The sequence below is a fragment of the Fundulus heteroclitus genome, chromosome 12 (genome assembly GCF_011125445.2).
Source record: "Fundulus heteroclitus isolate FHET01 chromosome 12, MU-UCD_Fhet_4.1, whole genome shotgun sequence".
In the NCBI taxonomy this organism is placed as follows: domain Eukaryota; kingdom Metazoa; phylum Chordata; class Actinopteri; order Cyprinodontiformes; family Fundulidae; genus Fundulus; species Fundulus heteroclitus.
This window is the reverse complement of record NC_046372.1, coordinates 34379093-34406827: the sequence shown is the minus strand read 5'-3', so window position 1 is coordinate 34406827 and position 27735 is coordinate 34379093. Positions and strand designations below refer to the sequence as shown.

General features: G+C 43.8%; 1 protein-coding gene across 2 annotated transcripts in view; it reads left to right on the top strand.

Moving 5' to 3' along the window:
- Positions 1-26930, top strand: part of LOC105939211 (probable E3 ubiquitin-protein ligase HECTD4) — a 43759-nt gene extending 16829 nt beyond the window's left edge. For both annotated transcript variants that reach the window (XM_012881290.3, XM_012881289.3), the window contains exons 25-76: positions 74-319; positions 461-653; positions 872-976; positions 1073-1161; positions 2237-2409; positions 2568-2703; positions 2783-2927; positions 3037-3203; positions 3304-3450; positions 3539-3723; positions 3811-3964; positions 4049-4329; positions 4425-4611; positions 4712-4793; positions 5679-5881; positions 6012-6147; positions 6299-6481; positions 6624-6788; positions 6886-7055; positions 7767-7882; positions 7972-8075; positions 8435-8596; positions 8699-8847; positions 8959-9038; positions 9193-9356; positions 9447-9684; positions 9802-9938; positions 10029-10155; positions 10951-11088; positions 11266-11402; positions 11470-11630; positions 11721-11902; positions 11975-12180; positions 12951-13081; positions 13188-13393; positions 13486-13665; positions 13872-15262; positions 16139-16343; positions 16418-16641; positions 16866-17011; positions 17121-17224; positions 18217-18340; positions 19511-19701; positions 20175-20321; positions 20719-20838; positions 20939-21094; positions 21213-21316; positions 22851-23072; positions 23350-23516; positions 23610-23805; positions 23991-24213; positions 25107-26930. In XM_012881290.3, the coding sequence (XP_012736744.2) occupies positions 74-319; positions 461-653; positions 872-976; positions 1073-1161; positions 2237-2409; positions 2568-2703; positions 2783-2927; positions 3037-3203; positions 3304-3450; positions 3539-3723; positions 3811-3964; positions 4049-4329; positions 4425-4611; positions 4712-4793; positions 5679-5881; positions 6012-6147; positions 6299-6481; positions 6624-6788; positions 6886-7055; positions 7767-7882; positions 7972-8075; positions 8435-8596; positions 8699-8847; positions 8959-9038; positions 9193-9356; positions 9447-9684; positions 9802-9938; positions 10029-10155; positions 10951-11088; positions 11266-11402; positions 11470-11630; positions 11721-11902; positions 11975-12180; positions 12951-13081; positions 13188-13393; positions 13486-13665; positions 13872-15262; positions 16139-16343; positions 16418-16641; positions 16866-17011; positions 17121-17224; positions 18217-18340; positions 19511-19701; positions 20175-20321; positions 20719-20838; positions 20939-21094; positions 21213-21316; positions 22851-23072; positions 23350-23516; positions 23610-23805; positions 23991-24213; positions 25107-25243 (9622 nt within the window). In that variant the 3' untranslated portion in view covers positions 25244-26930. The remainder of the gene's footprint in view (positions 1-73; positions 320-460; positions 654-871; positions 977-1072; positions 1162-2236; positions 2410-2567; positions 2704-2782; positions 2928-3036; positions 3204-3303; positions 3451-3538; positions 3724-3810; positions 3965-4048; positions 4330-4424; positions 4612-4711; positions 4794-5678; positions 5882-6011; positions 6148-6298; positions 6482-6623; positions 6789-6885; positions 7056-7766; positions 7883-7971; positions 8076-8434; positions 8597-8698; positions 8848-8958; positions 9039-9192; positions 9357-9446; positions 9685-9801; positions 9939-10028; positions 10156-10950; positions 11089-11265; positions 11403-11469; positions 11631-11720; positions 11903-11974; positions 12181-12950; positions 13082-13187; positions 13394-13485; positions 13666-13871; positions 15263-16138; positions 16344-16417; positions 16642-16865; positions 17012-17120; positions 17225-18216; positions 18341-19510; positions 19702-20174; positions 20322-20718; positions 20839-20938; positions 21095-21212; positions 21317-22850; positions 23073-23349; positions 23517-23609; positions 23806-23990; positions 24214-25106) is intronic.
- The last annotated feature ends 805 nt before the right edge of the window (positions 26931-27735 follow it).

The following is a 27735-nucleotide window of genomic DNA, read 5'->3' as shown; positions in this document are numbered from 1 at the left end:
GCTATGTGAGTAAACGGAGCAGAAGTATCTTCAAAGATGAGAAGCTTACAGACTTCTACCTGTTTTGCTTTAGATGCCAATGGCAGGTGGAAGCAAACGGTGCCATTTCTCCTGCCCTCACGCCCAGCCCCTCACCACTGCCACTCACTATTGAGGAGGACCGGGAATTCACCTACCCCTCTGACGTGCTCATCCCACCTCCAGGTCTCATGCCTGGCTCCTATTTCGACTTGCCTCGCATCCGCCTTCCTCCAGGGATCATGAGCAGGCTGAGGGAAGTGTCTGGAAGGGCTCGACCGCAGTTTCGCCTCAGCATCAAGTAAGGGAGTCGTTTCTATCGCACGGAAAAGGATGTGTTGTGTCAAATGTAATGTTGAGCAGCCATGATGTCACGTTTTATGTCCAAATCGCTTTTTCCCCAAAACCAACTTATCCCCCCCTTCATGTCGCTTTACGTCAGGGAGGTGATCCGTCCAGACGTCTTAGAAGAGGTCATTGTATCCTGCGTCATTAAGCATCTGAGTCTGGTGGATGCGCTCCAGTCACTCGTGAACTATCAGTATCGTGAAGATCACACAGAGGAGTACGACCTGGTCTGTAAGATTATGGCCGAGACATTCAAGAAGATCAATGCGATGGAGCGTCAGCTGCAGGTGAGCCTGGGAATTAAAATTACTCACTATATATATATTTTTTTGGCATTCATGTGTCCTGTTCAAGAAAATCCTTTGAAATATATTAAGGATGCAGTTGACCAGATGAGCTCATTTTAGCTGAGGGGGATAAAAAGGAAATGAAGAATTCAGTCCGAACTGCTCCCAAAACACAGGAGACTAAGTGCGCGTGTGATTATGTCCTCGTTTGCTTCCAGAGTGTCGCTGAATTGGAGCAGAAGTGGCAGAATGAGGTAGAAGAGGCCCAGCAAGGAAAGCTGGAGAACAACACTCCTTTCTTTCATGACTATCACTTCTTTGAGGTATCGTGCACCGTGTATACTATGTGCACTTTTTACACTATAATTGTTAATTTATTGCCCCTCATGTTGTCTTTTTTTTTTTTTTCCCCCTGCCAGAACAAAATGAAGGAACTGGAATTGCTCTGCTCGCTGAAGGAGCTTCCATTCGATTTCAGTGATTTAGAGAATGTTGTTCTGGCATTGAGGTAAGTACCTGAAAATGGTGCTTTTCAAATTACGTTCATAAAATAAAAGCCTAAAAGTGGCAAAATTCAGTTTACCTTTCGATGCATTAACACCTCTTCTAAAACACAACATGGTTCAGAAATGACCCACGGTTACTTCCTGTTATTTCAAGATGGCTTAGTGTTCCCTTACTCAATCTTTTAAAATCAATTTATTTATGATTTAACAGTATTGTTTTTCATACAATATTTTTTTCCATATTTTTGTTCTAACTACATTAAGTTTACGCGTGTCAAAATCATCCAAGTAGGGGTTTAAAAGGGTTTAAAGTTATTTGAAGCTTCTTTAGCAGAAAGTAGCACCAAACACAAATGTATGCCTCTAATAAAACCACTATTAAGCTGCACTATCTGTAGGCTGACTACAACAGGCTGATGTAATGTGAAAAAATAAAAGAGTACATCTCATCACTGGAACAAAAATTCTCATCTCTGTTTTTAAAAGCCTCACAAATGAAAACCACATAACGGTGGAACATCTCTAAATTCTAACAACAAAAGCTGCTGCTTTTTGTTGTATTTTGTTCTGTGATTTTTAGATTTAATGAAAAAAAAAATACACATTAGAAAATCAAAATTGAAACGATTGATGCTAAACAAAAATCCAAAATTTGCTGAATACCTGGAATGTTAACTGATGAATTCAGTTTATTTCAAATATAGCTCATAAATTTTAGCTTTACCAATCAGAGTCAGTGGGCAGGGTTAACAATGGTCCAGCGATGGTGATTGCTCTGAGGCGGACTTACTGTGCAGTGGGATTAACCAAAGTATTGTTAGAGTCCGTTGAAAGAGCTGAAAGGACGGTTATTAATATTCCATAGCTCACTGCCGCAAATGCGAATAAGTAATTCATTAAATACTTATACAACGTATCTGATTTTTGACCTACACAGAAACACTCTTAACAACATGTCACATTTATTTTTGTAATCCCTATTGTATAGAGAATTTTTTTTTTCAATGTAATAAGTGTTTATTTTTGATACTGGCAATTCTGGTGCTCGTCACTAACTTAGCATCGATGCACAAACAGGGAGAAGTTCTTCCAGGAGGTAAACACCACAGTCCTCAGAGGCATCATCCCGCTTGCTAAAACCAAAATGCTGGTAAAAAGTTTGATGAACCGCTCTGAGCTTCTGCTCCACGTTACCATCGCTCCACACTGCAGGAGCCTAACCACCACACCAGCTGGGACACCAGGTCCAGGTATTCATCCATTTTTTTTTTTTTTTTTAAGAAAAAATGCTATTAGACATTTTCCTCAATCAAGGAATATATTTCTCAAACTTAGTGTTGCTGTCTTTGTGACACGTGAATTTCTCCACTGTGAGATCAATAAAGTCTAACTTATCTTATCTTAAAAGCCTCTAAATCGGTGTCAGATGCCAAGACACTGATCCCCTTGGTCAAGCAGCCAGTGTTCTTACGCAGCATGTCTGCACCGTCGGACCTGGAGATGATTGCCAACCAGGATTTAGAGTTTGCTCATGCTCCACAAAGGTATTTAGGTACTGTTTTTTTGGATATAAAGGATCACTAAAGGACGGCAGGCTGAAGGGTGAACCTTACTTGTTTTTAGGAGGCGACACCACCCGACCAGTCATCGCAGCAGCTCATTTACCCTGCTGCAGTCTCTGGCCATCGAGGACGGCAGAGACAAGCCAACATACAGCGTGCTGCTGGGACAGCTATTCGCTTTCATCGGAACCACACCCGATCAGGCTGTACGTTTTGTAACATCGACATTATCGCCCCTGCCTCTTTGTGAAAACACGTGTCCCTCCCTCTAATGGAGGATCACGCTGTAAATGTCCCACCTGTCTGGTTTCACAGGTGTCGAGCAGCAGCTTCCTGTCGGCTGCGCAGACCCGCTGGAGACGAGGCAGCACGCGGAAGCAGGCGCTTGTTCACATGAGAGAACTGCTAACCGCTGCAGTCAGGGTGGGCGGGGTCACTCATCTGGTAGGACCTGTTACTATGGTGCTCCAAGGTGGCCCCAGGTAAGAACGGATGCCCAGAAAAGCTTAATCCAGAGTTTACATAGTGTGTGTAGAAGAATAAAAATCTGTTTTTCTGCGTGTTTGTCGACCACCTTTGAAGGATCGAGGAGCTGACCTGTGGTGGAATGGTTGAGCAAGTGCAGGAAGCTTTTGGAGAGACCATGACCTCTGTAGTGTCGCTGTGTGCTCGCTACCCTATTGCTTGTGCCAACAGCATTGGCTTGCTTTGCACCATTCCCTACACCAGGCAAGTCAATCAGCTTTTGAGTTTCCGGTCTAGTAAAACTTGCCTCAATGCATCAACTCTGATTAACTTATCTGATGTGTTACTGTAGGAGTGAGGAGCAGTGCCTTGTTCGGAGCGGACTTGTCCAGCTCATGGACAGACTCTGCAGTTTAAGCGGTCAAAGAGAATGCAGCTCAAATGAGAAACAAACCAAGAAGCAGAAAGTTGCCACCATGGCTTGGGCTGCGTTTCAGGTCCTGGCCAACCGGTGCATCGAGTGGGAGAAAGTGGAAGGTTTGTGATCTGCTAACAAGTAAAATATATTCTGTTATTATAGGTCACCTCACTTGTTCTGTCTATTTTTTTTTTCTGTCTTTAAAGGTGGTTCAACAGATGCTGTTCACTCCGGTCTGGCAAGGCAGGTTTCCAGCCTGCTGACCAATCATCTAGCCCGAGCTACAGAGTGCTGTGGGAATCAGGCCGCGGGCAATGATGCTTTACAGGATGTACTCAGTCTGCTCAATGACCTTTCCAGGTATAGCTAAAGCTCTGTTTGCATATTTATGTTTATATGGATTGTTTCTGTATTCTTATGAGTTTGTTGTGTTTTCCATCCTAGGAGCCACATAGGGAAAGCCATCCTTAGCCAGCCTGCCTGTGTTTCTAAGCTCTTGTCTTTGCTGCTTGACCAGAGACCCTCTCCAAAGCTAGTGCTTATCATCTTGCAGCTATGCCGAGCTGCACTGCCTCTCATGAGTGTCGAGGACTGTGGTAACGTGGCTTTGCCCTCATGGAGTTACTCGATCAACACCCTTGATGCTGAGCAGCAGGACGCCAGTGACCCAGCGTCACGTATCGCTGCTTTGCTGCTGGCTAAGCTGGCCGACTATGTAGTACCAGGTTTGTGTCTCCAGCCAAGAAAAACTACATATGTGTGCCCGTCCTTTTTTTTTAAAGGTAATCATGAGGTTTACTTTTTCCCTTTAACACTTCAGGGTGTCAGACCCTCCTTTCCCCCAGCTCGTCTGAACCAGATACCAGTCTGTCACGGGCCAGTTCCAAAGGAGCTCTCAAGACGGAGGATATTGGAGAGGAGGCAGAAGCAGTTGATGGCAAACTGTCCATTTTCATCCACAAGAGAGAGGATCAGTCGTCCCATGAGGTTTTACAGCCACTTCTCAGGTACCATTTCTTGTCATCTATCGATTTAAATTTTTGTTGGCAATTTGACGTCACTTTTGTCTGACTTAAATATTTTTTCCAATCACTCTAAAAAATGCAGCAGCTCTGAGGGGCGACCTTTCCGACTTGGCACTGGGGCAAACATGGAAAAGGTGGTGAAGATGGACAGAGACATGACAAAGGCAAGAGTTTTGATTTGTGTAAAAATAAAACAAGTAGGTAGAAACTTAAAGATGAACACGCCTTTATAACTACAGTGTGCCTCGCAAAAGTTTCAATAACGTTTCGCATGTTGTCATGTTAGAACTGCAAACGTAAATGCATCCCTTCAACTTGGGCCAGTCTCCATGTCCCTGATGGAGAAAGGCATCCCCATAGCATGATGCTGCTACCACCGTGTGTTCAGAGTGATACTGCAGCGCTCAGTTTTCATTAATAATGCTCTCCTTACCTGCCTGGCCTGTCCGTTTAGACGGATAACGATGTCTTAGTAGGTTTACAGTTGGGACAATCCCTTTCTGTATTCAGCTGATTGTTTGAACAGCGCTCCTTGAAATGTTGGCATATTGTTTTATAACACAAGACTCTCCAACTTTATTCCTGACCTATCTGCAATGTTCCTTGGTTTTTATGATGCTATGTGATTACTAATGTTCACTAAAACACCTTTCAGGCCTTCACAGAATAGATGGGTTTATACTGAGATTAAATCATATGGGGGTCCTTATTTAGTAATTGGGAACTTTTCAAGGCAACTAGTTGCACCGGATTTCTTTTACGGGTATCAGAGTGAAGAAGGCTGAATAAAAATGTAAGCCGCAATTTAAATTTGTTTTGTTATAATGGTGTAAAAAACTACATATTCCCTCCTATTTCCCAGTAATATGTTTTATTGTTTTGATCTATCACACAAAATCCCAGTAAAATACATGGTTTGTAGTTGTAACATGACAAAATGTGTTCACGGGGTATAAACACTTATTCAAAGCACCGTATAAGCCTAGAAAATGTCCAATTCTAATATCAAAACTAGTCTTCTAAATGTTTCTAAACTTATATTCATACAGAGTGGAAGCTGTGAGGTGATCACTGAAGAGGCATCTGCTGCCCTGAGGAAGGCTAACAAATGGGCCCAGTCTGGTCTCATAGTGAGTGTTGGTCCACCTGTGGAGATCATGGCTCAGGAGACTGCAGGGGGAATTACGACCGGTGACAAGAAGAAAACTGCACAAACCGCTGTTTGTAGGGACAGGAACGCTGAGCTGGCCAGGTGCTGCTTGTTTGATATGGTGTGATGTACAAAAGAGGGGAAAAACCAAATCGGAAATGTTATTAATAAGTTATTATAAGGGATTTCAGCTGTGGCTTTAACACTTCCTCTTACAATCTGCCCATAATAGGTCAGACCCAGTCCGGCCATTCATCAGCGGCCATGTTGCCAACAGTATGGCTGCTGAGGTTATTGCCCTGCTCCACAGTCTGCTCACCGCTCCAGAATCCAACACTGCACAGATCTGGACAAGCACTGTCGAAAAAGTAAAACATCATCCTTCTTTCGTTTCAGTCTTACTTCATATTGGTGCTGAACACTATAATCCTAGGTCTCTAAAGGCTACTGAGGTTAAACACCTTTTATTTCCTAATAACCGAGTCAGTTAAAAGTTTTGTTTTACATCCTTCTTGTTAGGTGCTTTCCCGAGCCCTGATGTTTATTCCACAGCTGGGGAAGTATGCTGAGAGCATCTTGGAAAATGGCAGCAGCAGTGGAAGAAAATTAGCCAAACTACAAGCCATTGGTAGACAAGCTGTTGCTGCACTCTGTGCACTTGGGGGCTTCAAGGAGACAATCAAGATTGGCTCTGAAGTCCAGGTCAGTAAAACAAGATGAAAAAGTAATATCTTTACATCGGATATATTCCTTCTTCCATTATAAAAGCTATCACTATTCTTCTTGCCATTAGGAGCCATGACTTGGTCACCAGCATATTTACAGTCATTCTTCTGTTCCACAGGTGGTGGGTAAAGGAGTCCTGGGCAGTGTGGGCATAGTTATGTCCATTAATGAGCAGGAAGGCATTGCTACCGTCAAATTTCCTTCCTGCGAATACAGGAGAGCTTGCAAAGCCTCAGACATCCTTACAGTTCCGATATCACGCCTCTGCACTCCCAGATCTGAGGTGAGCGTTGCAGTCACAGTATAGCGCTTATCATCACGGAAAAGGGCAACCTGATTATCTCTTACTTGCTTTCCCCCTATTTTCTCCACCCTACCAGGCACTTCCCATCTACAAGCTCTCAATCACAGAAAAGGTGGTGCAAGCTGTGCAGTCTATGCTTCTGCCACAGGAGGGCAGTCTCTCCATTCATACGTCCCTGCCAGCTACAGGAGATGGCTCCAGCCCAGTAATGGCTGCAGTGCGCTTGCTGGCTGAAATCAGAACTAGGTTAGGAAGCACTGCATATTTAATATATTTTTTCTAAGCATTTAATTTTGCATATACTAAGTATTAAAATTTGCGCAGTAAAATTAACCCGTCAGGCCAGTAATGGACACATCAATTTCATTCTACCATGAGGAAATTGAAAAAGATAAGATTTATCTAAATTGATTATTTCAGATCTTAACTGTCTGACTTCACTTAACCCCTGTTGTGAGGCTGCTTTTTGTTCAGTAAAAAAATAGTGATATAGTGTTATTAATTTTAACAAATTACCTTTTTCAAAGGTGATCCCACCTAGTTTACATCAAGACATTTTGTTATTGTTTTTCTACCTTTTTTTAAAGTCTAGATGATAAATGATCTATCTTTACGAATATTTATGTTTAATATTGAAACCATAGTGCATTTAACTTTTGTGTTTATCCTATAGTTTTTTTTTATGCACGGGTTTGGCTTTGGGTTAGAAACCCCGTTTCTTATCCTGTTCCACGCCTTTCATTTCCATATGTTTCAAACAAAGGCATAAAAAACACCCTAAAAGCTAACTGGCCTCTCCCACTGTGGAGATGACGTGGTTAGCTCCACTAGGTACAATACCTGCAGCCAGACTCCTCTGTTTCCAACCCTAAATGAGGAAAATAATCTACCGGTAGACATAGACTTTGATGTCATTTTGAGAAAACTATTGTTGTTGATTTAATGTTTCTTTTTCAGGGCGTGTCTGGTGATGGCTCAGCTGTTGGAGGATAGCTCCTTCTGTGAGGAGTTCATTCAGCAGTGTCCAGCTGCTGTGGAGGTTCTTAACCTGGTTGCCCAGGAGTGCAGCCCCGGTGAGCCCATCAGGAGCTCGTTCAGGAGCACTTTGCCGCCAGTGGTCCGTGTGTTTGTCTGACAGGTTGCCTCTTTTGGTTTCGTGCAGGAGAGCGCCTTGGTATGGTCGAGGCTCAGTGTGAGAGAGTCCGAATGCTGTACAGAGACTGTGCTCGGCCGCCGCCTCCACCGCTGCAGACAGACAGGCGGCAGGTGGGTGTCCCCGACTTTGTACTTCGCTTTCTTATAGCACCACTTGGCACATAAAAGACGTCGCCTCCTACGTAACACGCATGTTTAGTTGTTTCTGGACAATTTACCAGATGTGTGAAAGCATGGGGAACATCTCTGGCTCTGCAGAGCTTTTAATGTTAGCTGATCTTTTCCTGTTATTGTCAGTGAAATGAAAACTTCCACCCTAATGCGTTACAATTTGGTAAATATTTTCAAGTGACTGACAACTAGGGGAAATTATAGTATGACATTCTTATTTTTCCTTTTTTGATCTAGAAGCTCGTCTTTTCTTCCTCACTTATCTAGCTCCTGCTTATTGAATCTGCTTGTTCTGCTAGCCCAAGGAGATCACTTGGTGTCCATCCAGGGTGTTTCCTCCCGTCCGTGCGTGCTTGTTCTCCTCCCGGCTAACCTCCGTCACCTTCCTGGCTGATCCGAGCGCTGGAGGAGGGCTGCCCCGAGGAACGTTCATCTATGCCACCTCTCCCGTACCAGTTCAGGTAAGAGTGTTTCGGTAAATCGTGTTGCGTTTATATTTGCCATCACAGCATGTTCAAGAATGTCAGCCGTGCTCAGTTTCTTTTTGCCCTCCGTTTCTGCAGGCTCCATCCTTTTACTGGGAGATAGAAGTTGTCTCCTATGGAGACTCTGAGGAGGACAGTGGGCCAATAGTGTCCTTTGGTTTTGCCACGGAGGCAGAGAAGAGAGACGGCGCATGGACCAACCCTGTTGGCACATGTCTGTTTCACAAGTAAGTGCAGCTGTATATCAAATGCGAGACTCTGATGTTGTGTTGGACTCGATTGCTGACTGATTTTGTTTGTGTGATTTTGTGTTTGTCTCCTGTCTATGTGTGCATCAGTAATGGCAGGGCAGTGCATTACAACGGCTCCAGTTTGCTTCAGTGGAAAAGTGTCAGACTTGATGTGGTCCTACTCCCTGGTAAGACAGGAGAATAAATATCCTTCCTACGACGTCTGATTTAAAATCTTTGTTTCGCCGATATAAAACTAGATCGGATGGCTAATACATTGCAGCGTGTGGCTTGGATGTAGCAGCAATGTCGACGATGCCCTTTAATTTGTGTAAATTACAGGTGACGTGGCAGGAATTGGCTGGGAGCGCTCTGAGGGCACGCCTCCTCCTCCTGGCCAGCCCCCTAAAGGAAGAGTCTACTTCACTTACTGTGGCCAGCGGCTCAGTCCTAGTCTGGAAGATGTAGCAGGTGGAATGTGGCCCCTCGTCCACATTCAGAAGAAGGTAAACTTAAGCTAACGTGAAATTACAACCTGCTTCTCTCTTTTGGTCATACGCAGTACACATTTTAGTTTTTCTCCTAACTCTTTGCAGAATGCCAAGATCCGTGCCAACTTTGGAAGCCGGCCTTTCGCATACGCAGAAGGCCAAGCGCACAGGAACGCAGCTGACCTGTGTGTGGACCTGGCTGAGGAAATAAGTGCAAATTTTGAAGCACTTCCCTTTGCCATGGCCTCAGACAGTGATAATGATGCAGGTGCAAGTGTCACTTCAGACTCTGGCTCTCACGGCCCGCCCTGTCGGATCGCAGCTGTTGCAGTTCCTCAGCAGCGTAAGTCTCTCACCATCGTCTCACCTTTCATCTCAAACATGCAGACTCTCCATTCTGTTTATGCATATTGTTTCAGCTAATAATCCAACCTTTTCTTGTCCTTTTCTGTTGGTACAGAGTACAACAGTGACTTGTCGTGCCATTATAAGGTGGAGTTGAGCTATGAAAACCTGGTCACCTCTGGGCCTGACCCCCATCCCCCGCCTATTGCTGATGACGAGAGTGATGACGAGGATGATGACGATGTCCCCAGAGTGAGATTAGTACTTTGTACTTAATCGAAAAGTTGTTTTCCTGCCTAGGTTTGTCTTTTTGTAATACATTTGACTCGTGTTTGACTTTAGGAGGACCACTACGCTCTTCTGGTGAAGGCCTGGGAGACAAAGGTGTTCCCGACTATCCGCAGGCGGTTCCGTAATGAAGCTGAGAGGAAATCTGGCCTGGACCAAATCAAAGGAGCCCTGCAGCTGGGTAAAGAATAAAATGATCATTGACAAATTGTATTGTCTCTTAAATGAGTAAAAAGCCACTCAAAAACTATTGATATGTATATTGCCAGCACTTACAAAGAAGTTCAGCTTAACTGGCATTTCATTGTGCCTCAAATCATAACCAATAAATATTTGTAAAGATAGATTTTTTTTTACTGAATACACTGCAAAAACGGACCTAAAAATTAGTAAAATGTTCTTAAAATGTGTGTTTTTGTCCTAGATTTGAGCAGGTAAATAAGATTATCTGCCAATGGAATGAGTATTTTGACCCCTAAAATAAGATGATTACATATCCTGCTCTTGAAATAAGATGATGGAGATGGATTGTTCCTGTTTTAAGTGCAAAAATCTTATTCCATTGGTAGATAATCTTATTTACCCACTCAAATCAAGGACAGATACACTCCTTTTAAGAAAATTTTACTTATTTTTAGTTCCATTTTTGCAGTGTAGATATAGAGAAATTGAGATTTAAGGTAAAACGCATGTTTAAATGTCATAAGGTTGATGGTTTTAGGTACACTAAAAAAAACAATAAAAGGAGTTAGACAATGTTGCTGCTGACAAATCTTAAGTGTATGTATATATTATTTATTTTTGGTAACAAAAATACACAAACATAACACCACCCCATCCTCCTCCAAAAAAAAAAAAACACAGGAGGGACAGGAAAAACAGCTAAAATATCTTTTTAATGCTTCCTAGATATAGTCCCTGCTACCTTAGACATGTTTTTGTGATTGACAACTTTTCTGTGTTTCCCTGGAAACAGGCATGGTTGACATTGCAAGACAGACGGTGGAGTTCCTGTATGAAGAGAACGGCGGTATTCCTCGTGATCTCTACCTTCCCACTATTGAGGATATCAAGGACGAGGCCAACAAGTTCACTATTGACAAAGTCCGCAAAGGTACTGCGTCACGTAAATAAAACAAAGACAAAAACGTTTTGAGCGTTGCAAAGTAAGCACACCTGTAGTGATTTTTCACTTGACTGCTTTGGACTGAAGTGCTTCTTGTCAGCCGCGTCTGCTAAATGACACAACGTGTAACTAACGCTGACGATGACGTCTTTTTTTTCCGTAAAGGGTTGACTGTGGTCATCCGCTGTCCTGACAGCAATAACACCAACAGCACGACTGGAGGAACAGCGCTGCCTAAGTTTGCCATCCGTGGCATGTTGAAGACGTTCGGTTTGCATGGGGTCGTGCTGGATGTGGACTCTGTAAGTGTAACAGTCTAACAGTGTAACAGCAGATTTATCGACGTGCTAAGATGCTTTATGTGTTCAGGTGAACGAACTGGTACAGGTGGAAACGTACCTCCGCAGCGAAGGCGTGCTCGTCAGGTACTGGTACCCGATCGAGATGCTCGAGCGCCCACCAGCAGGGTCTCGGCGCACGGCGGCTAACGGCCTGGTGTCGTTGGACAGTAGTAACATTCAGATTCATAGGTAACGTAAAGGCAGAGCGAATGAGCACGGTGTGTCTGAATCAAATACCTGAGCTTAGTCGCTGCCCTTTTTTTTTTCTTTTTTTTTTAGGGAGCTCCTTCGATGTGAAAGCGCGCTCGCTCGCTTATACTGTCGAATGGCCCTGCTCAACATCTTTGCGCCCAAGAATCCCCACACTTTTACTCGTCTCTTCCACATCCCTGCTATTCGTGACATCACTCTTGAACACTTGCAGCTTCTGTCTAATCAGCTGCTGGCTCCACCTCTCCCTGGTGAGTGGAAACATCCGTTGTCCTTTCGCTGTGAGGATTTCCTCTGCCACGGTAATTTCTCTCCTCCTACAGATGGCACCATTAGCTCTAGTTCCATCCTCCTGGCTCAGTCGGTGCTCCACAACCTGGAGGGTCAAAGTTGCTCCCCCACGGACCTGTTTTATCAGGGCAACGCTCAGCCCATCCGGGAGTGGCTGACTGTGGCCATCACTCGTGCCTTGCATCAAGGAGAAGAAAGTTTACTGGAGCTCACGAAACAGATCTGCTGTTTCCTACAGGTTAGCTTTGAATGCAAAATCACTTTCTCAGCTTAAATTCAATGCTTTTCGCATTATAACCACAAATGTTGGCGTATTTGTGGAGACTTTTGCACAGTAGACCAACACAGTAGCACATAACTATGCAGTGGATTTTTACATTATTTTGGTGTAGTTGCTGCTGCAACTTTCAGAATGTCTTTATCAGCATCTTTGAACAATTCTCCTTGGCAAAATGATGCCGTCAGATTAGATAGAGGTAGTCTGGATTTAAGTCTTGTCAATTAGTTTTAGGTTTTCACTGTAAATGTCCCATTCTAGCACAGGTATGTTTTAATCTGAACCATCCATCGTAGCTACAGATGTATGTTTAGAGTCGTTGTCCTGCTGGAATCTGAAACTCATACCCAGTCTCAAGGTATTTGCTGCCTCTTACATGTCTTCTTCCAAGAAGTCCCTGTATTTAGCTCCATCCATCTTCCCATCAACTATTTCCAGATTCCCTGTACCTGCTAAAGAAAAGCATCCCCACAATATAATACTGCCACCACCGTGCAACATCAGTAGAGGGATGGTGTGTCCAGTAGATCAACTAGTCCAGTTTGGTCTTATGTGACCAGAAGACTTGCTTCCACATGTTTCTGTACCCTAAAGGCAAATCTGTGGTTTTATAGTGACAAAATGTGAAACACACCAAGGAATATTAATCATTTTTGCGTTGAAACGTAGTTATGCTTCTGGTTAAAGACTCATGACTTAGTATGCATAAACTGTAATGTATGTTTTTACAGAATGCACCTGAGCAGTTTACATCTGAGGAGTTTCCTGTCACAGAGTCAAAAGTTAGCATGGATGTCAGTTTTCCAGGAGCCGCCTTTGTGATCGTCTCCTGCAAAGAAAGTCAACTAGGCTGCCGCAAAGAGTGAGCTACATCGAATACACCCCAGCAGCCACTTTAGACATTTCTTCCTTGGCTTCACTTTTCTGTTTTTGCATGCTCTTTCCTATCTTTTCAACCTTTTTTTTAGCTCAAGCTTGTACAAGGCTCCCTGGGCTCGAGTCATGGTCTACGGCCTGGGTCACAAAGTGCGAAGAAACGGTCAGCTGAATCTGATGGAGGCTGTGTGTTACCCTCTGGACGCCTCCCCTACCAACACAGGCCTTACGCCCCCTCCCACCACCAACCAGTACCCCTCTGTTATCATCCCCACTGATAAAGTGCACATCAGACTGGGTGAGTATTTCATTCCCAAAGAAGCAACGCTTCAAACAGGGAGGGGAAAAAAGAAGCACTTCTAAGCGGGTCCACTCGTGTCTTGACTGCAGGAGTGTCGCCCCCTCCTGGTGCTGTGGTGGTGCTGCACTCCTTACCGCTAGAGTTTCCTCTGGCGATGGCGTTCGCGGAGCAGCTGTTGACGTGGAAGCTGGGAGAGAGCAGCGATCGCTCTGAGGATGAGTTGGACACGGTGCCCTCGTCGGTGCTGCTTCAGGTGGTGGAGCTCCTCGGTAGGTTTTCCAATAAAAAGCTACACATAGGCCAATATATAATGAATGTTTTTATTTTTTGGCAGCATGAGATATTTTCCATATTGAAAATAGAAGTATTTTTTTTTTCTTTCAAAGGAGCCAGGCTGATTTCTATAAACTCCAAGACTAGAAATGTCCTAAGATCCCATTTATTTATTTTTTTAATGTTTCTGTTCCTCTTACAGGTGGATTGCTTTGGACCACCGATCTGGCTCCCTCCATCAAAGAGCTCATCTTTCACCTGTTAGCTGAGCTTTTGCGGAAGATCCACCACTTAGAGCAGCGGAAGAGCCCCGCTGGCCTTTCAAGCTCCATTGCTCTGCTGCTGAACCCCTGCCTGGCGGTCCTAATGGCTTTGCAGACAGAGCTTCGAAAGTTTTATGACAGGGAAACTCAGGGTTGGGCCGCTGGAGGCGCCGGAGGAGGGGGGTCGTCGTCCGGGGGCATCGCCCTGGCGCTGGGGGGCGAGCAGAGCCGGTTTTCCACCTACTTCCACGCCCTGATGGAGGTGTGTCTGGCGGTGGCGGAGGTGACGCTCCCTCTCAACGTCGGCAGCTCTTCGGTGGGAGCCCTGTCCTCCACCAGCGCGCCCAACCTCAGCGACTCTTCTTCGTCCTCTTCGTCGTCCCCAGGCCAGACGCCGCAAAGCCCCAGCCTGCTGTCCAAGCGTAAGAAGGTGAAGATGAAGCGCGAGAGGGCAGCAGCCGCCGTGGCGGCAGCAGTCAGCGGCAAAAGAACGAGCGGAGGCGCCAGGCTGTCAGAAAGTGACAGCGCCCTCCTGAACATGGCGGGTGGTAAACCCGAGGACATGCTCTGGTTCCACCGCTGCCTCACCCTGCTGATGATCCTGAGACATCTTGCCAACAAGGACCCGCAGGGCTTGAGCGTGACCAGTGACGCCGTGACGGACGCTTGCCAAGCTCTGGTGGGTCCCACGTCTCATAGCCGCCTGCTGGTGCTCTCGGGCATCCCCACACACCTCGAGGAGGCGGTCGTTCGAAACGCCATCCGCAGGGCTTGCAACGCGCACGGAGGACTCTTCAAAGACGAGGTCTTCATCCCTTTGCAGGAAGAGGACCCGAAAAAGAAACCAGGGGTTTCAAGCCCACATGACGGCAAAGCGGCTCCAGAGCCTGACCGGCCTTTCCCTGCCGGCGGAGGACCCGAGAGCCCCGACAGCTCCAGCAGCGTCACTCCTGCTTTAAGTGTGAGCGCGTCGGCCTCTACCAGCCAGACCTCCATTTGCAGCTCCTCTCAGGGCGTGTCTCGCACCGCCAGCGAGCTTTCTGTCGATCAGGAGCTGTTGGCTGTCCCCCCACTCACCCCCGCAGCTGCGGCGTCTGCTGTGACATACCCCCAACAAGGTCCTCAGGACTCTCTGACGGTTTCCAGTCAGGAAAGCCTCGACACATCTCTGTGCAGCACAGGGAGCCTGGGGAGTCTTGGCAGCTTGGGGGAGCCTCTCGACAGCACAGAGACGCCGTCTGCCTCGGATGGAGCCTCCATGCAGACAGTCACTTCTTTTGAGAGCACCGCAGCCGCAGCCAGGCCCATCAAGGGCTACGCTGTCATTGAGGTGAGGGGACTCGGTGCGTTGCAAAAGTATTCACACCCCTTAAACCTTTTCCCACATTTTCTCAGGTTACATTGTATTTTATTGGGATTTTATGTTACCAGCACAAGAAGTGCCTCATTGTAAAACAGGAGAAAAATATAACTTTCATCACGTTTAAAATTAGAAATCTGAAATCTTGTATTTGGTTTACTCCTCAAAAAGAGCTCGCCTGTTTAAAAAAATTTAGTCAGTGAATACAATCTCATTATAAAAACAGCTGATCGTTGAAGGCCTCAGAGGTTTGGTCGAGAGCGTTGGTGGACAAATGAGTCACGAAGCATCACTAAGACCAAGGAACACTGCAGACACGTCTGAGATAAAGTTGTATAATCTGAGAAGCAGCCAAGAGTCTAATGGCTACTCTGGAGGAGCAGCAGAGATCTACAGTTTAAGTGAACGAATTGATCTCATGACAAATATCAACTGTTGGGGGGGAAAAAAACAACAACAGTCGTGTTTGCAGATTGCCACAAACTGTAGAGTGAACACAGGAACCACGTGGAAGAGGGTGCTCTTGTCAGATAAGACCAAAATGTGACCTTTTGGCATCCTCTCTATGTGTTATATTCAGAAAGTATTGACTTGGGTAGTGAATACACTTCTCTATGGAACCATTTTCTGATTTTTATTTTGAAAAGCAATGCATTCCTCCCTCTCCACATTGCACAACTTTGTGTCGGTTTATCCCATGAATTCCTCCAAAAGTAGTGTGACGTTGTAGTGCTACAAAATGCGAAAAAGTTCAAGGGGTATGAATAACACATCTGTTTTGAGTTCATTTGTTTTTTTAGAGGATTATTTAAACATTGCATTAAATTTGTGTCCCGATAAACATAGATCCGCTCTCGAGCCAAGGTGGAAAAGATCCGAGCCAGTCTCTTCAACAGCAGCGACCTGATTGGTTTGTCCAGCCTGGAAGGCGAAGAGGATCTGGAGTTGACCAACGAAGAGATCCTGACTGTTTCCAGTGTTAACCAAAGCCTGTTTGACACACAGGGCAGCTCTGCCTTAGAAGACTACTTTCTGGACAAGTCCATCAAAGGTTCGTTTTGAACGCTTTACTCTTCACACAGCATCTCTGTTTCTGTCAAATCTAATTTACCCCTCTGCTTCCAGGTGACAAACTTGTACCTGGAGCGAGAGACGTCCTCACTGATATCTTTAAAAGCTGTGTGCACTCGGAGCAGATGCTGAGCCTCACGCCGGCTAAGCCTGTCAAAGTGTCTGATATTTACCTCAGCAAGGAGCAGATCAACTCTCAGACGCCGGGGAACCTGCTGCACACTTTCTTTACCAATGTCCGACCTCCCAAGAAAGTGCTGGAAGACCAACTCACTCAGGTATAAGTGGAAGCATCACACTTCTCTGTCTCATACTTACTCTTTCAACCATAAATATTGTTTTGGATATGAAAGTGATAGAAGTTGTGTTTGACATTAAGCATTATCGGTCATTTCAGAGGCTCAACTAGTTAGCTTTTAGCAGTCTGAAACCTTTTCAACTTCAAACCTTAAAAATGCTCCCTTCTTTACATGTAACGAGCTAAAATTACATTTTTATTCAGATTTTAAGAAAGTATGGGACACCCAAGCCGAACAAGAACAAGTACAACAAGGCAGGAAAGGAACAACATCAGGGGAAGGTTGTGAGCACCAAGAGACCCATCACAAAGCCTCTCACCAAGGAAAAATCTGTCCTCAACAGTGTCAGGTAAGTCATTTAAAAAAAAAAAAAAAAAAACACGGAAGACAAAGGCCTATGCTTATGTGTGTAAAAAAATGTTGACATCAGAACCTAAATCATATCTGCCTGCTTCTAGGACTGCACTGAGTGAGAAGAAAACTGTCCTTAAGCCAAAATCTCCTGAGAAATCCAGACCTGATGAGAAAGACGTGGAAAAGTCCCCGGCTAAAAAAACTGAAGGTTGGCAAAAATAATCAGTAGAAGAAATATTCCTTGTTTTATAAAAATCAACAGCTTTGTGATTTTTTTTTTTTGGTCTTTTAGCTGAAATCGATTGAATCATGTATTGGATAAATGGTCTACAAAGTTGTTGTTTTTTCTTAACTTTGTCTCCTTATTACAGTTTTGAATCCAAATCAGCTTTGTGTGCACAATCAAGACATTAGGCTTCAGTAACAGTGTTTCTTGGCATACAGACGTTAGGTATTTATGAACAGCAGCATGTACTTGTGGGAATTTTTAATAAAATTAGAATCAGGTTAGGAGCAAAAGTGGCTTCATACAACTAGAAATTCGATTTTTGTTCCTCTTTGCTCTCTATAAAGCCACCTAAGTACTTTTTACTGATGTCTGCTCTAAACAGCTGGAAGCCCAACATCAGAAGTGCGCAGTCGGAGATGTGTTCGCCGAGCAGGATTCAGTTAAGCAGAAAGCGGCAGATCTGCAGAAGTCTGAGTTTCTGGTGCCTAAAAGGAGAAGCTCGTCTGTCTTGTTCACTAGTTTGCGGACATTCGCCAGGTGGATAGACGGAAGTGGAAAACGCAGGCATGCTCATCAGGTTTTGACAGCAGGGAATGTTTTCCACGTCTGCCTCTCCGGTAAATCTCACAGAGAGCTGCTGCTCTACCAAGCAGAATCTCAGAAAAACTCTGATTTGATAAAAACCAGAGGAACACTGCCCAGAGAGGACTGCCTGACTCTTGGGATGTCGCTCTCTGCTGACAGTGACTGCAGTATAGCAGCAAATTGCTCTCCGAATACACAAAATGCCAGCAGGCATAGTACCGAAGCAGCCATCCATGGTGCCATCTTTAATCTCTTCAACTTACAAAAGCATTATATCTGACACAAATGATTTTTTTGCTGTTATTTAAGTTATTAAAATGTATGAAAGCGTGATAAAAATTCTGATTTAACACAACAGTTTATAATCTCTTCTGCTTTTTGTTTAGCCCCAGAGGAGAAGTACCTGACACTGGAAGGCTTCCATAAATTTGCTGTTGATCGGGCAAAGCAGGACATCCGCAGTGTGTGGAGAGCCATCTTGGCTTGTGGTTATGACCTCCATTTTGAAAGGTGAGGCTTGAAGAATCACGGCCACACAATGCCCTAACCTAGTTACCATCACACATGGACAGATCTTCTCGAAAGGGGTTGCTGTTTGGTCTTTGCAAAATAACTTTGTACTGAATAAAAAAGCCAGCTAAATTATCAGACTCTCTAAAAAAAGTAACGCAAATGTTATTTATTGTCAGCAGGGTTGTTGCGCTCCACATATAGTCAGATTCCAGTGTAGCAGCAGTACATCTGTCCATGTTAGAATAAAAACTGATCAGAACAAAAATTAAGACATATTGTATGAGCAAAGATAAGAACAGCATTCAATATATTTCTTTTAGCCACGAGTGGTTAATTGTTTATATACCAGGTTTTTAGCCTGAAAGGATCAGAAGCACAAAATCAGCATTACACTTAAGGCTGAACTATATGAAAAAAGCATATTGGTAAAATAGAAATCATATTCATCGATATCGATAATTATCAACAAATTCAAAACGTATATTTTAAGTGCAGCCCTGGCCATTTTTGCTGTTTTGCGGTTGCTTAGACTTAGACAACTTTATTTGTCATTTTGTATGCATAGATTGCGTACAGAACGAATTTCGTTGCATACAGCTTGTAAATTGCAGTAAAATTAAATTACAGTACAATGTGCAGCAGTGATTTCAAAGTAAACAATTTAAATGTAGACAATGCAGGAGAAGTCACAGTGTACAGGTGAGTATTTTTTTAAAACCATTTGTATGTGCAGAATTGATTGTGCAATGGGCATTTGTGCAAGAATACAGCTTGTAATTTACAGTAGATTTAAAATACAGTATAAGGTGCAGCACTGAATTTAAAAGTAAAGCAATTGAAATGTAAACAATGCAGGAGAAAGTCACAGTGTACGGGTGAGTATTTATTTAAAAAAAATCATTTGTATGTACAGAATTTGATTGTGCTTAGCAACCTATTTTTAGATAAAGAACACACAAACAGTGAAATCAGACTCAACTTTTTACCAAAACTACAAGTATTTTAAAAAGAAAAATGACCACCTGCTCTCTGAGGTCTTTGAAGGGGGTTGTGGGTTCAGTTCCAGTGTCCTCCTGCCACATATTGGTGTACTCCTGCGCAAGGCACTTAACCCCAAGTTTGTATAAACCAGGAAGTGTCTTTTACTGAACTGGTCTTCATTTTTAGGTGCACATGCATAGACACACGCCATGCCCAGAAGGCCTGTAGAAAGTGGAACTTGGAGATGGATGTGGCTTTGGTCCAGTATATCAACAGACTGTGTCGTCACCTGGCCATCACTCCAGCCAGACTGCACCCCCACGAAGTCTACCTGGACCCCAGCGATGCTGCGGACCCTCGGGTGGCCTGTCTGCTCAGTAAGCATGCTGCCTGCTTCTTGTTGGCGATGTCGACAATCGACAACAACAATTTTAATTTTGACCAATTGTTGTTTTTTTTTTTTTTACTTGTAATAATTTTAAAGCAAAAAGTACTGCAGTTTCTATGATAGAGGTAGGAGTTTTAAATCCTTTTATTATGCTTTAAATCATGTCTCTAACCTTTTCTCTGAATGTTATGTGATTTAAAAGCGCATCAAAGTCCAAGTGGTTTTAGTTGATGTGTTTTTAGATTTGAAAAAAAAAATGGTAGGCATTCTTAGGATTGATGCATTTAATGAACAAGCAAAATTTGAGCTGCCAAGCCCCAACCGGAGGGCATCCAGAGAAAATGATCAGTCTGGGCGATTAGTTGATGCATCTCTAGAACTGATCTCTTAACCGTTCCTCATATTTACCCACTTTTTCTATGTCCCTCAGCTTTAACTCTGTCTATAATTTAATGTACGCAGATGTGCCTGTGGAGAGCCTGCGCCTGCGCTTTGCTTTGCTGCAGTCCCTCAACAACACCCTGGAGAGTTTCTTTCTGCCACTAGTGGAGCTGAGGCAGACGCACACATATCAGAACAGTATTGCGGTGCTTATGTGCGAGGCAAAAGGTGAGCGGGACCTCAGAACAAATCTAGCAGGTATCCAAACATTTGCATGAGACGCTGTAGTCCAGGAGTTTAAGCCAGCTGGACTACATGCAAATAAACACTTTTGTTTTGCACCGTACGGTGTTAACTAGGGAGAAGAAATCTCTTGTGCCTGTGTTTTTTGAACAATGATGGCCGTTTTATTTTTTTTATAAAATTACGTCCACAAAATGCAGAAGAAAGTTTTGAGCAATGCCTTATTCGTGTCAATTATGCTAATAGTTTCAAGTTGCGGATATTTAATTTTAGAAAATATTTTTTTATTATTTTTTCAGAACAAAGAAAGTGTGACCTTTGTACATTTATGTAGAATTTTGTTTTATTAACAAATCTCCATCGCTGCACCTGCTTCTGACAGGTCTAATCTTCTACGACACCAAGGTCACCGTAATGAACCGAGTGTTGAACGCTACGGTGCAGCGTACAGCCGACCACGCCGCTCCAGAGATTACGCTGGACCCTCTGGAGATTGTTGGAGGTAGACCCGCCTCTTTTTTTCTTTTTTTTTTTTTCTCCCCTCCACTTAGCAAGACATCGTGTCAACATTTCTGGACATTGCATCACTCTTTGCTCTTCAGGTGAAATCCGATCATCAGAAAACACGTACTTCTGCCAGGCGGCGCGGCAGCTCTCCTGCGTGCCGTCGTCCCAGCTCTGCGTGAAGCTGGCCAGCGGAGGAGACCCGACGTACGCCTTCAACATCCGCTTCACCGGGGAAGAAGTTCATGGCACAAGTCGGTGTTTCTCCGTCGCTCTCTTTTTTAACCCCCTGCTCCTGCCGTCACGTTATGGATTCATCACGGTTAATTTCTTAAATGCCTAACTGCAGTCGTGATAAATGTGTCTTTCCAGGCGGCTCTTTCAGACACTTTCTGTGGCAGGTGTGTAAGGAGTTACAGAGCTCGGCACTTTCCCTGCTGCTTCCTTGTCCCAGTGCTGCAGCCAACCGTAACAAGGTAACATTTCATTCAGCGTGGCTTTCATCTTCCCAACAAAGCGTACTGTATTAAAAGCAATACCTTTTTATTCCCCTTACTAATAGATAAAACCATTAAATTGCCTGTTTCTGCCTATTTTTTTATGTCTTAATTGACGACGTGTTAGTACTTGTATACACAATTACAAGTTACTTTCATTGTTACTTTGGGGGTTAAAAGCTGAAAAATGTGGAGCCCACTGCATTAGATTAAAGGATATAAATTAGTAAGGGAAGTTGCACCATTCATACACAGGGCAATTTGCTAAAGTATTCACCTCCCTTGGTATTTTGTTGTCTCACAATCTGGAATTAAATTGGATTGTTTTAGAGTTTGCACCATTATAACTACAGAAGATGCTTAGAAATTTGAAGATGTATTATTTCTATAGTGTGAAGTAAAAAACAATGGAGAGCATGGGGTGTGAATACTTTTGAGAGGCACTGTAGATGTTCAAAGCTGGTTGAGAACACTTGAAGCTTTATGTGATTTGAAACGAGGTTCTAGAAAGTATCCACTCCGGAGGCTGAAGACAAAAAAATGTTTCAGTTTTTTTGGTTGGATTCTGTTTTTTACCTATTCTGAAAACTTGCTGGTGAAGATTTACTTTCAAAGAAAATAAAAAAACAAAGCAACTGGACTTGTTTTCCGTAGTTGAAGACGTTTCACTTCCTCTCCAGGAAGCTTTCTCAATTCAAAAAGTCTGGAGTAATGTGGAGCTCCAAGCTTTATACTACTGCCTAACAAAGGCCTTGTAATGGCTTAGATAACATGCAAATACAACAGAAACAGGTCCACCCCTCAGTAATGGGCGGTCGTTAAAGCCATTAAGCCAGCAGATTGAACCGAAACTGGTCCACTCCTCTGTAACGAGGAGTCGTTAGGGTCGTTATTGGCTTGGCTTACAGGAACTGTTTCATTTTCCTTCCATTTCACAGTTGGATAGAAAACATTTTAACCAGTCAGACTTTGTAAAGTGCCTTGAGATGACGTGCGAATTACCGCTATGCAAATACACTGAAATAAACCAAATAATTCTCTCCAATGCAGTAGATCAGAGATCACCAACCTTTTTATACTGAGAGCTACTTTATTGGTACTGTGTCACATGAAGGGCTACCAGTACTGACCTTTGAACTAGAAGAGTCCAAGCTCACCTTAACTTTACATAATATAAATATGTTTTAATGCTTTTGTCATTTTTACATCTATGTTAAATACAAGTATGAATAAAAAGGAAGAGCAACTGAATAAAATATGAATTTTATTCAGTTTTATTCAGTTGTTATTCAGTATTTATTATATTTAAATGCAGTTCACTGGAGGGTTGTGCTATTTTTTAGAACAGGCTTGAGGGCACCACATGTGGTCCTTGGGGGCGGCCTGATGCTGGTGGGCACCATGTCGGTGACCCCTGCAGTAGATTTAAGTTTGTGGCTGTGATGTTGCACAATGTGAAAAGGTTAAAGGGAATGAAGGCATCCTGTCAGCCTTTCTTTGTTTTTATTTCCAGGGAAAGTACATCGTGACTCCCTGTCCTATCAGCTATGCAGAAGAACAGCTGTTGCACTTCTTTGGTCAGCTGCTAGGCATAGCCATCCGTGCTGATGTTCCCCTTCCTTTGGACCTGCTGGGATCTTTCTGGAAAGGCCTCGTCGGCGAGCCTCTCGACTCGGAGCAGGACCTGCAGGAGGCCGATGTGCTCACCTACAACTACGTCAAGAAATTTGAAAATGTGAGGGGTCTTAGCAGCGCTTTCTCAGGCACTGCACGTCCGTTTCAAAATGTGTGCTTTGTGGATGTGTCATTTTAAATTTAGCGGGGTAATTCTATTATTGTGCTATTTCTGGTATACTTCCAGCAGCAAATCTAATTCTGTGGAAAATGTGCATCTTGGGTAGAGTTCAACTACGAAACGGTTTAATTTTTTGGTAACATTGTCCCAGTGAACGCACCCCACAGATACCTTCATGTTCTTACAGTGCTTTTGAATGTTCTCCTCACCTCTTCAGGTAACTGATGAGAGCGAGCTGGAGGCCCTGTGCGCTGAGATCTCCTCCCAGCATCATTCAGGAGAAAGCCCAGACTCCCCCAGCCGGCCCTGCTGCACTTTTACTTACTTCACGATGACGGGCGAAGAGGTGGAGCTTTGTCCGGGAGGAAGCAGCCTCATCGTCAGGTACAGAGCAGCTCCTAAATATACCACCTAGCTTAAAAAATCGCAGCCTCCAGCACATTTTGACTGGTTTTCCTTCCTCTTGGGGCCGTTAAGCTGGGAGAACAAGGACGTGTATGCGCGGGCGGTGAGGAGCCTCCGTCTCAGGGAGCTGGAGAACGTGGAGTGCATGACGGCGGTGCGCGCTGGACTCGGATCGATCATTCCTCTGCAGCTGCTTACCATGCTCAGCCCTCTGGAGATTGAACTGCGCACATGTGGCTTGCCTTACATTAACCTGGAGTTCCTCAAGGTGGCGTATTTATATGTGTATATAGAAAGTAAAATATCTTTTTAGCTGCATCACAAGGTATGAGTGAGCATCTCCTACCTTTTCACTCTGGTTGTCTAATGGTTACTTTTCCGCCTAAAATCATGGTTTTAATCTCGTTTCTCAGTTTTAATCTCTCTAAACCATGCCCCCACTCTCCTGTGTAGGCTCACACCATGTACCAAGTAGGTCTGATGGAGACCGACCAGCACATCGAGTTCTTCTGGACCGCCCTGGAGATGTTCACTCAGGAAGAGCTCTGCAAGTTCATCAAGTTTGCCTGCAACCAGGAGCGCATCCCGTTCACCTGCCCGTGCAAAGACGGCGGCCCCGACACGGCCCACGTTCCCCCGTACCCCATGAAAATCGCCCCTCCTGATGGCGCTGCAGGTAACGGCCGTCATGCTCCCAGCGGGGGGGCGCTGGACGGACTCGAGCGCTCCTATCTGTGCGCCGCTCGTTTAGTATCAGTGCTGTTGGCGCAGAAATCGCTGATAGTGATTATAAAGCTTTTCGTCTGCTCACTTCAGATAGACTTTGAACGTAGGCTTTCTAAAGCTCCACTGTCTTTAAGCGGTTTTATGTAATGAAGGAACGCTAAACAGCTCCATGCTAGAAAACCAAATGGTCTTTTTTTTTTTTTCCTGCCACTCGTTTTATTTCACTGAAAGGAGTTTAAGGTTGAGTTTATCAAGTCATGTTTGATTGATTTATGATTACCACTGGAACGGTCTGGTTACAGAACTTTCCATATCCCTCCATCTTTCCACATCTTGTCACTTTAAAACCTTAAACGTTTGTGTTTTCTGTGACGATAACCTAAAGTTGTACCTAATAATGTTGCATGCAGATGTACTCGGCCCCTTCTCTGGGTCAGTACTTTGCAGAACCGCGTTTGGCCCGTTCCAGCTATCCTACTTTTCCATCACTAATGCTGTTACATCCTTTTGGTCTCATCTGAGCAGAGCACCTTTTTCCACATTTTAGTAGTAGTTGCTTCCACTTCATGAGCTTTTGCAGGACCTCCAATGGCTTTATTTTCAATATGCACAACTTTGTGTTGGTCAAATAAAGAAAATCCCAATAAATTACTATAATCTTTGTGGTTGAAAAGTGGCAGAATCTGAAAAGGTTGAAGGGTTCTGAATAATTCTCTGAGGCAGCGTGAAGTAAAACATGTTGCACAAAGCCGCCTCTGCGGCTCTATGGAAGTAACAGGAGGGACGTCTTAGTTTGCGTTACATACATCTATATAATAAAAGACATTTGTGTTTCCTCTCCAGGTCAGCCTGACTCACGCTACATTCGAGTAGAAACATGCATGTTCATGGTGAAACTGCCACAGTACACTTCTTTGGACGTGATGCTGGAGAAGCTGCGCTACGCCATCCACTACCGCGAAGATCCTCTGAGCGGCTGAGGAGCCCACGCTCCCGAGCAGCAGGACCCCGGCATCTCACCGCCAACCTTCTGCCGCCCGCCCAGGATCTTCCTCTGAGACAGACCGCAGGCCGACGCTCTCTGCTTCACCAACGAGCAGCAAAGTTAAAACACTTTTATCCCGAAGGGAAATCAGCATTTTCCTCCTGCGTTGCCGTTGCCACTTGCCTAAATTCTGCGTTTTGTTTCATTCAGGGAGGATGATTTTAAATCAGCAGTGATGGCTGCAAATGATTCAGATTTTTTTTGTTGCACTGAGATTGAGAAGGGCATTGAAGTGAAACAGCTGTGAAAGAGATTTTTATTCTTCTGTTCCTTTCCCCCTTTTTTTGAGCCAGCTCTGTAACTTTAACAAAGATCTACTAGCTACCTTTAGAACGGCACTTTACAGCTGGGTATCCTGTAGCTGAGGGTTCAGGAAGTGGGTTCTGCTGGAGTTTGCAAAGCCCTGGATGCTAGCGTGAAGTCTCCGGTCTTCATGCTCGATGCTCTGACCCTGGCCTTTGCAATTGGACCCTCTGTTGCATGATGAGAACCAAATTGCTTTTCAAAGGTTTGATTGTGATCAGAAGGAATCTGCTGAATTGTCAGCTTGTCATCTACTGTAGGAGCAGGTGTGAACAAGTGCTATACAGGGCTTTATGTAGTATTACTGCCTGTTTGAATGATACGACCTGCTAAATGACAAACTAATTTAATGAGATGTACTCAGCTACATAGGCATAAAGAGTCTGGAGAGGGTTTTTCAGCCATGTAAAAAAACTCATATTAATCTCTAAGTCATATTGAATCCATACACTGGATGAGTTGGTAGTAAATAAACTCCAGTTTTGCCTTTTACTTATTTATTTTTCATGACTGAAGATGGGCAGTTTCTTTTTATTTTACCCATAACCAAATGTTCTGCGGTGTAAAAAAAAAAAAAAAAAGATTAATAATAATCTAGAAAAATGTAAATAGACTGAGGTAATGTTTGCTGGCAGTTTTTACTTGCTTCTTCACCGTCTCATTTTTATTTTTACTTTTATTTTTATTTTGAGTTTGCACTACTCTTCCAAGAAAAGAATCTAAAACGGGCGAACTAGACAATGTCTGGTGGATTTCCAGTTTGTTGTGTTGCTACTTTTTAAAATGAATATTGGGGGAACCAATAATCTTTATCACCATTGTCTTGTTCTCAGATGGTTTGAATTTCTTCTGCACATGGTGAAACGCGTTCTCTTGTGTGAGTAATATCGCCATTTTACTTTGAGAAAAACCACAGGATTGACTGCTGGCGCAGTGAAACTGCTTTTTTTTTTTTTCCATTGTTTTTTTCCTGCAGGATTTTGACTTTTTGGTTCGGCTCTTTCTAAAGGATGACGTGCCGCTGCTCTCTCTCTCTCTCTCTTTCTCTCTCTCTCTCTCTGACTTCTCCTCTCCTGGAGGGGTAACAATAGGTTACAAAAAGGACATATCCGTACAAAGAATTGTTGCGATGAAATGTGTGCTGTACATTTACTTGATATTTATTACAATTATTTATGGTTGCATTAACTTAACTTTTACTGTCTTACCTCTGCACATGAGAAACGTAACATATCTAAAATGGATTATACAGATGTAAAGATTTGAATGGCATTTGAGATTTCTGTGTCATAAAATAAAGAAACGTCTTCATGTACAAACACAGCGTCCAGCGTTTGCCCGCCGTTGTGTGCCCCCATGCACGTTAGACAATGATTGTTAATCACGACAGCTTATCACCGCCACGCATGATTCGATGCCCTTTACAACATGCTTCCAACATGTGGGCCGGTGACGCGGTCCGGTTGCGTCACTCCCCGCTGTAAAGCGCACACCTTCACGGAGCAGCGAGTCCCGGGCCAGGCCAGATCCAACTGGATCCTCATTCATGTTGTTTATGTCTTTATCAGCCCAAATGTTCTAGTTTTACCTTTTTGTCACGTTACAACCGCAAAGTTCAGTGTATCTTATTGGGATTTTAGGCAACAGGTCAGCACAAAGTAGGTCGTAGATGTGAAATGGAAGAAAAAGACCAAATAGAAAGCTGAAGTAATGTGGGCATTTGTATTCTGACCCTGCGAGCCGCTACACTGCAGACCCACCTTCCGCTGCGCTTTTAGCTTCAGGTATCGTGGGATGTATGTCCACCAGTTTTGCACCTGCTTTCTTGGAAAATAGCTTTTTAAAAAGCTGGTTTTCTTCCCTTTGCTTGAAAAGAACTGCACTGAGGCTTTTGTTGTATCAGTTTCTGACATCTGTCTGTCTTGGGTTTATACCAGGCAGTGATGATGTGAAACCTCAAACCTGTTTAATTTAGTTCAGATGGTGTTAAAGGTCTTCATTTTAGTTTGAAATTGTTAAGTTAAATACATTGAATCTCAACATGCTTTACCTTTAAATCGATAAACACAATTGTTAGACAAATACAGGTCATCAAAAGGAGTACATTTTATTTTATTTTATTTT